Source organism: Oncorhynchus mykiss, chromosome 29, assembly GCF_057628025.1.
Source record: "Oncorhynchus mykiss isolate SJ-2025 chromosome 29, ASM5762802v1, whole genome shotgun sequence".
Taxonomy (NCBI): Eukaryota; Metazoa; Chordata; class Actinopteri; order Salmoniformes; family Salmonidae; genus Oncorhynchus; species Oncorhynchus mykiss.
Genome location: NC_143050.1, coordinates 19,722,275 through 19,732,526, shown reverse-complemented (window position 1 = coordinate 19,732,526; position 10,252 = coordinate 19,722,275). Strand labels below are relative to the sequence as shown.

Here is a 10,252-nt window from a genome sequence, read left to right as displayed (position 1 = left end):
TTCCGGGTCCTTCTTCTGTCCCCTACTGTCTGCGTTCCATTGACCTCTTTACAGCATCTTTGCAGGTGTCTATTTTCAGTTAACACTTGATCTGATTGAATCTAGTCCTAAATGACTGTGAATTGTATTAAGCAACTGTGTATACTAATGCTTTGAGAGGGTGGTGGCACCTGTTTTGTGTCATTGGAAGGTCTACGCTATTGTAAATCTGACCACTAGGTGGCATACCATCATTGTGTTGCTGTAAATAATAGAAAGTCAACGTAATAAATATTTACAACCAACACCATGTGTTATAAATCCTTTATTTAGAAACATAAATTACACATTTAAGGCCTGACATTTGCATGTGTATAAAACTACAAAAATAATACCATATATAGCCCTATTATGAGGTGGGTAAAACTGTTGCTGTGTGATGCTTGTCATTTAATCTGAAGCAGTGACACCCATGAAAGGAGTTTTCAGAAATTAAATTAGTGTCATCAAACATTAAGTGAAAAAACAAGACCATTTCGTTTCGGTAAGGACTTCTCGGGGATAAAGATACATTTTTTGGCACCATAACCTTGGTTGTCAAGGTATCCATGCATGAGTCTGGATTTCCTGGCCCCTGATTGGTGGACTGGGGTATGAGGTTAGCATGGTTGGTTGTTGATATTGGTCAGCAGTTTGTGATATGGGGCCTTGTATAGGGCAGTGAAAGCCCCAGGAGCCATTGTGCCACGCCCATCCTCATCCACATGGCCCATCAAGATGTAGGGCATTCCTGAGAAAGAGATTAGAAATAAATGTACTAGGCATTCCGGCAATACTGTCTATGATGACACAACAGAATTGAAAGTCAGCAGTATGTCTGCATTTGTGCGTGCAAAACATTGTACATGCTAGTCAGATTGACTGGGAAGAAAAATAGGGTACCTCTGCGGATGACAGGACACTTCTTGCAGGCTGACACCAGTTTGACAGACATGTTCTCTCCAGCCTGGGTGATAGTCAGCCGGCCAGCCTTGTAGGCCTTGATGAGAGACACACCGATATAGACACTGCCCTGAGGACCAGGGGTCAGCGCTGTCACCTTACCCGTGATCACTGAAAGAGAGAGATAGATAGATTAGATGTGCTCTGGTGTAGCTGTGTTAATGTACTGTATATGGTGTGACTGCTGTGTTTAATTGCCTAAGAAATGCAGGGAACTTGCTGTGAACTCAGAATTGCTGTGTACAGATTGTTAAGCTTGATTTTCTTTCTTCTATCCAGCAGTCTGGAGTGGTCTAGGGGTCTAAGCTACTCCTGCTGGAGCACATGTTCCATGTACTGCTGCCAGCATGGGTTCAAATCTCACCCACTGCCCTTTCAGCATTTTCTCTCTCTTCTAACTCTCGCGATCCAATAATCAAACAAAATATATGTTTTATTTGGCAATGAAGCTGCCGTCTAGTGGAACTCACCAAATTCGCTGGCACAGAAACTGCTCTTGATGTTTCCATCCCTCTTACATGCCTTTGCACACAGTGGGTTCAGGGGAACTAGAAAATATAAACATTGTTAACACACATAGGTCACACAAACACACAGACTTATGTCTATATAAACTCAGCTCTTGCTAAACCAGTGCTTCAGCTTCTCTTACCTGGCCTCTTTCCGTCTGGTCTAGTTACTCTGGTCCTGTCTGAGCCTGGCTTATTTGGTGGGCGGGTCCTGACTGGTTTGACTGGTTTGGGTTTGACAGTGGGCTCCTTGGGCTGTGAGGTTGAGGGGGCCTGGTATCTGTCTGTAGTGGGTGGCTTGGTGGTGGTAGTTGTGATGACTGTTCTCTCAGGTAGGATGGGTTTGACTGCAGGCCTCCTGGGGACTGACTCTATACGAGGTCCTGATCCTGTGTTGTCTACTGTGGGGGTTCTGGATCCACGGGGGACGCTGGTGTAACTGGCCATGAAGCCATCGGATGTCACGCTGAGGTCCGACACAAACTGCACAAGGAGCACGTTCCCATTGGTCACAATGGTTCTGTGGGCGGAGAGTGATACAGAGGGAGGATTGGATCAGAGTGGAGTACAGTGAGATGTATGCTCGCAGCTAAAGGAAGTGACAAAAACAAACAGACATACTGGTGTAGGATCTTAATTTTAGCCAGTTTCTACAGCAGGAAAATAATTCTGCAATAACAGGAAAGGTGAATTATTATGTGGATTCAAATTAATAAACATTTTTTGTAGGGATTGATACATTTTTCTTAATTAAGTTCAAATCAAGTCTGAAATTTCAAAGGGTAAATTATAAACTTCAGGAGCCTTTTTAAACCTCAAATTCACTGCATTGAAGGAAAGCTCTCCTGCGACAGGGTGATCAAATTAAGATCCAACATCTGTATATCATCCCAGACTTAGACCACAGATAAATATAAGCGTAAACACAGGAAGTCAGACAAACACACAAACAGAGTACATTCTTGCACCACTCACTGGGGGCTGACGTCTCCACAGTATTTTCCAATGCGTCGAGAGTCATCTTTCTCTCCACCGTTGAAGAAGGCCACATAGTCAAAGCGGCAGTAACTGTCTGACTCCACATCAAACTTATCAAACTTTACCTCAATCACCTAACCCACAGGCAGAAAAAAACAGAATGACAAATACGTTACTCACTATGAACGTCGCTTGAATCTCCCATATATTTATGCATTCGGTTCTGTGGTTTGTGCAACACAATGACAGCATAATTTGCAGAAGTTCATGCAGAATAAGGAGCATGAAAATCTGAGCATCGTGGATAAGGAAGGACCTGGTCAGGCTCTACTGTGATGAGCCAGGAGCAGCTGATGCCAGCTGGGTAATTCTTCTCAGGCCAGTTAGGTGTTTTTACTTCACCCTGGGCTTTTGTCATCTTGCCTCCACAGAATTGGTGATCTGAATTGATTCATAAACAGATCAATAAATAATCAAGTGAATACAGGATTTGACATTGGTATTATCCTTTGTTACAGTGAGCTAATGGACATGGAAAATTAGAAATGTGTTGTTCCTTAGAAAAGAGCCCAAGTTATACTGTAAAGCTCACCATCCACATGTGGTTTTCCTCCATTGAAGTAAGCAAGGAAGCCCCTCCCTCCAGTCTCAGAGTCAGACACCATCTCCAGCATCATGGTGTTGGTGGTGGAGATGAGAGTACCCGGCCTGAACGTTCCACAGAACCTCCCCAGTTTCTGCACCATGTTGGAGTGGCCGTTGTACACATCCAGGTAATCATAACGACACATGGCGTCGGCCTCCATGTCGAAGATGCGGAAGGAGAGCATGACCACATTGCCTTCTGGGACCTGGAGTTCAGAGAGAGGGCAGAAAAGGCTTTAAGTCAGCCTGTAGGCAACCTTCAGAGTAATGGAGGAGTGATATGTAGTGCAGGGTTAGTGACTCACTGTAATACGCCAAGTACATTTGCTGTTGGGTTTGTAGTAGCTTGGAAATCCTTCACTGCCCACAAAGCCTGAGTCTGCAGCCATGTCTCCTCCACAGTGAAACACAGGCCTGAGAGAGAGCAGGGTGGGAACCCAGTGTTGTGGTAAGCATTAGCCAGCATTTATCATATGCTGTATATAATACCACACACACACACACACACACACACACACACACACACACACACACACACAGACAGACAATCATACACACACACACATCCTGACGTACAAGTATTGTGACTCACTTCCTCAACAGAAAATCTCTAAATCCCTGAGGCACCCCAATGATAATGCTTCCCCTTGGCACACTGGTTTCATGAGAGTTGGGAGTGTGTGTGTGTGGGTGGGGGGGGGGGGGTATAGACAGGATGGGGACTGGACAAAGATAGTGGGGGTTATGGTGTCCTTGACTGGGGGGATGGGGGTTGACAGGAAGGGGACTAAGTTAGTGGGGGTTATTGTGTCCTTGACTGGAGCTTCCTCAAGGAGACCTCCCCTTAAATGTGTGCTTTAATTTCTCCCTTCTGCTTGACCCAGTTTCTAATATGTAATTCAAACTCCTTTTTCAAAATAACACAAAGCTTGCTTTATACAACGGAAAAATCCCAAAGCTAGCCTATTGCCAGAATACTTTCATGGATAAATATGTTATTTTATGCCAGAGGCTTCACAGAAAGTCATGGGGACAGACACATTGGAGACTGTCTGTACAGAAGACAGAGCTGCTGGGTGCACTTCTAACAGCTGGGTCTTGTCAACTGGGCTGAAGCAAAACATGTCATCCCTTTTATGGAGTGTCAAAAAAGCTAAATAAAGACATTCTCAACAAGAAATGAAACAAACGTTGTTCTCATTGGCCTCTTGTTAAGAAAATCAGTCAATTACCATTATTCCAATCTGAGGACCAAATCACTTTTCCAGGGTTCTAGCCAATATAGACCGAATCTGGAGCTCATTGAGAAAGTTCACATTATCGGAGCTCAGACATGCAGAACCCCAGCAGAGAGAGAGGCCAGCTGATGAGAGCCTAGGTGTCCAGTCAGGGCAGTCCTGATCCAACCCCACACAGGCACATACAGACAGACCCCAAAGCATTAACATCTGGGGGAGCTCAACCACATCAACATCATGGACCAGTCAGTCACAACCACAACAACACTGCCATACACCCAAGCAAATATACACATGCAGGAAGCTCAGATAGAGAGTTCCATGCACACTGCGTGAAATCTGAACATGGCACACTAACAAAAGTACTCTGTGCACTCTCTAGAAACGGCTATGGTGTATTGTGAACCATATGAATAATGTAAAGTACATCCTTGTAGATATTGCCTAAATGGAGCCATCACTGTAAAGCCTCTTGCAAACAGACATTACACACACACCAACAACCTCATACACCCATATTCCCTACCTGGTGTAGTTAGTCCCTGGTTGGCTCTGGCCCTGTGCCCATCCTAAACAGAGAGCCAGGAGAACAGAAAGACCCCAGATACAATCCTCACACTTCATGATGCCGAAAGCAGACACAGTAAGAGGGCAAACCTGAAGAAAAAGACGGGAGCAAAGAGTGGGGAGAGATGGAGGACGTGGGGAGGGAGCCACAGGAAGAGAGAGAGAGAGAGAGAGAGAAAGAGAGAGAGAGAGATGCTAAGAGGGTAGAAGGAACTAGAAGGAGTCATGATGGGGGAGACAGCGCAAGGGGGAGGGGACTGTTTAATTAGAACCAGATGCTGTCTCAATGTTAACATTTGCCTCAATGAAACATAGAGGGGGGGGGGCACAAAGGAAAGAGATAGCTAAAAGAGAGCAACAGAGACTAACTTCCCACAATGGCTGGACAAATGTTTGTGCAACGGATTTATTCAAAGGTATAAAGAACTGCACCTTTACAACCAAGGTCACTTCTCTTTACATACCAGTACGGCCATCTGACCAGTGACCACTACACTCTTCGAAAAAATGGTTCCAAAAGGGTTCTTCCACTGTCCCCACCCGTTCTAGATAGAACCATTTTGGATTCCATGTAGAACCCTCTGTGGAAAAGATTCTACCTGGAACCAAAAAGGGTTATTCAAAGGGTTCTCCTATGGGGACAGCCAAATAACCTTTTTAGGCTCTAGATAGCACTTTTTTTCTAAGAATGTACCTTGACTGATGTATTTAGATCAATGGTTCTTTATCAAAATCATGACATTTTTGATATTCATGAATATCATTGACAATTAGAACAGCTTTATCTAAGCAACATTCCCAAAGTCGGAAGAATGTAAAGCTACACCCAGTATCTGCAGCCCCCTAGAGCTCCACATACAGACAGACTCCCAGTTAGAGCGGCTTTTTCTGCCCCACAATGCAACGAGATAGGGCACAACACTCCAGAGAGAGCTGGGGGAGTGTTTTCCATGATGGCCCTTTAACCCACATCGCTCGGCTGGGGCCTGTAGAGGGAATGCCGTTTCATACAGACCATAAAAACAGCCTCATTCAGGGGGACAGAGCAGGAGAACCATGATCAAAGCACAGGGGAGCCCAGAGGAGGGGCATTGACATATGTCTATATATTCACATCCCGTAGTCATAGACAGATGGTCTCTCATTTTAACATGGATTCATGACTTACTGATTGATTTATATAAGCTAGCTAGAGCCAGGGGTCTGCTTGAAATGTTGTTATGGTTCTGTAATTATAATGTTATGATGTGCCCTCTTATCAACAATGCTATGGAACAGCTGCTCATTAGCTTGCCTTGGACTCCCAAGTCAGTGTCTGCTGAATGTTGTACAGATGTAAGAGCTTAATTTGACACCTCTTTTGTTGCTGAGAATGTTCCTGCACTACAGGAAAGGCTAATTTGTAGTGTATTTAAGGTTTAAAAAGGCTTTTAAAGTGTGTAATTAAAAATTCAAATTTCCTGTTGCCGCAGGATTATTTTCCTGTTGATGCAAACTGGCTCAAATTAAGATACTACATCTGCATGTGAGGCAGCAGTGGAGGCAAGTGGGAGGAGCTCATTGTAATGGCTGGAATGGAATAAATGGAACAGTCTCAAACACATCAAACATATGGAAACCACATGTTGGACACCATTCCATTTATTCCATTCAAGCCATTATATTGAGCCGTCCTCCTATAGTTCCTCCCACCAGCCTCCTCTGAGAGTCAGAGAGCGCAGGAATGTGGTGACTTGCAGAGCGAGTCCGCTTGGGGGGCGGATGGTGTCTGTGTTTAAGGGCTGCTGGACTGTAGGAGTACAGTATGAGTAACCCAAATACCTGGCTGGAGTCCAAGGGTGTAGACCTCTGTTTCTGCCAGGATTCCAGAACAGTCCATCACGATAGACACACATCCCTGCAATGGGGCATTATGGGTCTGTGGTGGGGGAGGGAGGGCTGGATGGATGGAAAGGAAGGTTCTTGGAGCAGAGAACAATACATAAACTGAGGCAATGGAACGACGGGGGTGGGAGAATGAGATAGTTTAAGTGCCACTACAACCAAGGGATACTCAACAGTGCCAACTATTTATGATGTAGATTGAGTCATGTTTATTTCAATCCCCCCTGCACACTCAAAACATCTCTGGAACTAATTGGGGGGGGGGGGGGGGGGGATATTCAATAAGAGATGCGTATAAGAAATAAGAGATGCGTATAAGAGATGGAGTGACAACAGCCTTCCATGAAGAATGAGTGAGGAGGGTGACAAACTGCAACTGCTGTTCCCAGAAGAATCAAAAACCATCAAAGTGTACTGGTCGTGTACACATATTTGCAGACGTTATCGCAGGTGCAGCGAAATACTTGTGCTTCTAGTTCTAACAGTGCAGTAATATCTAGCAATACGATAACAATACACACATAATTCAAAAAGTACAAAAAAAGCTAGAAATTAAGAAATCCGAATCTCTTCTCTCTCCTGGTGGTTTCACGCCAAAGCATTCGCTCCTGCTTAAAAAAGATCAGTGTCCACTACATGCACACACACACAGAAAGAATATAAAATCCCTCACAAATATTTACTCTTGCAATAAAGACTTAAAAATATCCAAGCATACGGAGTAATGGGTGCATCAGGTTATTCAGAGAAATGTCCAAGGCAAAGAGAAACAGTAAACGGACACTAAAGTAGACAGTGTGGTGTCCATAATCATGAGAAGGAGGGTGAACATTATGGATATAAACAGCCAATAGGCCAGATGACCACATGTCTTATGGGAAGTATTGTGTTTAGATTTGGATCATAGACACTGAGGGAGCAATGAACTTGAGATGCAGATTTTTTTTTAATACAAAATAGTTAGATTCCAGAAAATGATGTCATGGCAATAGAAGTTTTTGATAGGCTAATTTACATAATTTGAGTCAATTGGAGGTGTACCTGTGGATGTATTTCAAGGCCTACCTTCAAACTCAGTACCTCTTTGCTTGACATCATGGGATAATCCAAAGAAATAACCTAAGAAAAACAATTGTAGACCTCCACAAGTCTGGTTCATCCTTGAGAGCAATTTCTAAACGCCTGAAGGTACCACGTTCATCTGAACAAACAATAGTACACAAGTATAAACACCATGGGATCACGCAGACGTCATACCGCTCAGGAAGGAGATGTGTTCTGTCTCCTAGAGATGAAAGCACGGAGTGGCAGCATCATGTTGTGGGGGTGCTTTGCTGCAGATGGCAGCATGAGGTAGGAAAATGATGTGGATATATTGAAGCAACATCTCAAGACCTCAAGTTAAAGCTTGGTCGCAAATGGTCTTCCAAATGGACAATGACCCCAAGCATACTTCCAAAGTTGTGGCAAAATGGCTTAAGGACAACAAGGTCAAGGTATTGGAGTGGCCATCACAAAGCCCTGACCGCAATCCCATAGAAAATTTGTGGGCAGAACTGACAAAGTGTGTGCGAGCAAGGAGGCCTACAGACCTGACACAGTTACACCAGCTTTGTCAGGAGGAATGGGACAAAATTCACCCAACTTATTATGGGAAGCTTGTGGAAGGCTACCCGAAACGTTTGACCCAAGTTAAACAATTTAAAGGCAATACTACCAAATACTAATTGAGTGTATGTAAACTTCTGACCCCCTGGGAACGTGATGAAATAAATAAAAGCTGAAATAAATCATACTCTCTACTATTGTTCTGACATTTCACATTCTTAAAATAAAGTGGTGATCCTAACTGACCTAAGACAGGGAATTTTTTACTACGATTAAATGTCAGGAAAAACGGAGCTTAAATGTATTTGGCTAAGGTGTATGTAAACTTCCGACTTCAACTCCCTTCAAATCCCTTGGCTTTTTCCACAATTTGTTACATTACAGCCTTATTCTAAAATATATTAAATTATTTTTTTCTCTCATCAATCTACATACAATACCCCATAATGACAAAGCAAAAAAAAACTTTTTTTTTTTTTTTTTTGTAAATTTATGAAAAATGTACAACTGAAATATCACATTTACGTAAGTCTTCAGACCCTTTACTCAGTACTTTGTTGAAGCACCTTTGGCAGCAATTACAGCCTCGAGTCTTCTTGGGTATGACACTACAAGCTTGGCACACCTGTATTTGGGGAGTTTCTCCCATTCCGCTCTGCAGATCCTCTCAATCTCTGTCAGGTTGTATGGGGAGCGTCGATGCACAGCTATTTTCAGGTCTCTCCAGAGATGTTCGATGGGGTTCAAGTCCGGACTCTGGCTGGGACATTGAGACTTGTCCGAAGCCACTCCTGCATTGTCTTGGCTGTGTGCTTAGGGTCGTTGTCCTGTTGGAAGGTGAACTTTCTCCCCAGTCTGAGGTCCTGAGTGCTCTAAAGCAGGTTTTCATCAAGGATCTTTCTGTACTTTGCTCATTTCATCTTTTCCTCGATCTTGACTAGTCACCCAGTCACTTTCCTCCAGACGTGACTTTTGGCATTCAGGCCAAAGAGTTCAATCTTTGTTTCCTCAGACCAGAAAATCTTGTTTCTCATGGTCTGAGAGTCCTTTAGGTGCTTTTGACTGACTCCAAGCGGGCTGTCATGTCCCTTTTACTGAGGAGTGGCTTCCGTCTGGCTACTCTGCAATAAAAGCCTGATTGGTGGAGTGCTGCAGAGATGGTTGTCCTTCTGGTAAGGTGCTCCTATCTCCACAGAGGAACTCTGGAGCTCTATCACAGTGACTATCAGGACTATCACCTCCTTGACCAAGGCCCTTCTCCACCAATTGCTCAGTTTGGTTGGGCGGCCAGCTCTAGGAAGAGTCTTGGTGGTTCCAAACATTTTCCATTTAAGAATGACGAAGGCTACTATATTCTTGTGGACCTTCAATGCTGCAGTGTAACGTCCTTAAAGAGCCTTTTTATGTCTCTATTTGGGTTAGGTCAGGGTGTGATTTGGGCATTCTATGTTTTTTATTTATTTGTTTCTGGCCGCGTGTGGTTCCCAATCAGAGGCAGCTGTCTATCGTTGTCTCTGTACGGGGATCATACTTAGGCAGCCCTTTCCCTCCTTCTGTGTGGGATTTTGTCTTTGTTTGTGTGCAGGTAGTTTTGCACAACGAAGCTGTTCAGTTGTTGTATTCTTTTGTCTTTTCTAAAGATTCACTTTGTTACTAAATGATGTGGAACTCAAAGTACGCTGCGCCTTGTTCTCATCCTTCATCCGACGACACCCATGACATGCAGACATTTTTTGGTACCCTTCCCCTCGACACGATCCTGTCTCGGAGCTCTATGGACAATTCCTTTGACTTCATGGATTGGTTTTTGCTCTGACATTCACTATCAACTGTGTTACAGGT

General features: G+C 43.9%; 1 protein-coding gene across 1 annotated transcript; it reads right to left on the bottom strand.

Annotated features, from left to right (window-relative positions):
- Positions 1-289: 289 nt before the first annotated feature.
- On the bottom strand, positions 290-5,297 carry LOC110509929 (procollagen C-endopeptidase enhancer 2). The gene is made up of 9 exons (XM_036967966.2): positions 4,878-5,297; positions 3,419-3,527; positions 3,061-3,319; positions 2,785-2,909; positions 2,466-2,602; positions 1,634-2,010; positions 1,452-1,529; positions 922-1,092; positions 290-769 (listed from the first exon to the last, which is right to left on the bottom strand). The coding sequence occupies exons 1-9, from the start codon at positions 4,973-4,975 to the stop codon at positions 639-641; spliced, it is 1,485 nt and encodes a 494-aa protein (XP_036823861.1). The 5' UTR covers positions 4,976-5,297; the 3' UTR covers positions 290-638.
- Positions 5,298-10,252: the final 4,955 nt, after the last annotated feature.

What these genes read in the sequence shown, in the direction of transcription:
- LOC110509929 (XM_036967966.2), bottom strand. Translation starts at nt 4,975, where the DNA reads ATGAAGTGTGAGGATTGTATCTGGGGTCTTTCTGTTCTCCTGGCTCTC. An exon ending in AGGAAAACCACATGTGGATG is followed by an intron (nt 2,910 to 3,060) that starts GTGAGCTTTACA and finishes GAATCAATTCAG; the next exon opens with ATCACCAATTCTGTGGAGGC. An exon ending in TCACAGTAGAGCCTGACCAG is followed by an intron (nt 2,603 to 2,784) that starts GTCCTTCCTTAT and finishes CCTGTGGGTTAG; the next exon opens with GTGATTGAGGTAAAGTTTGA.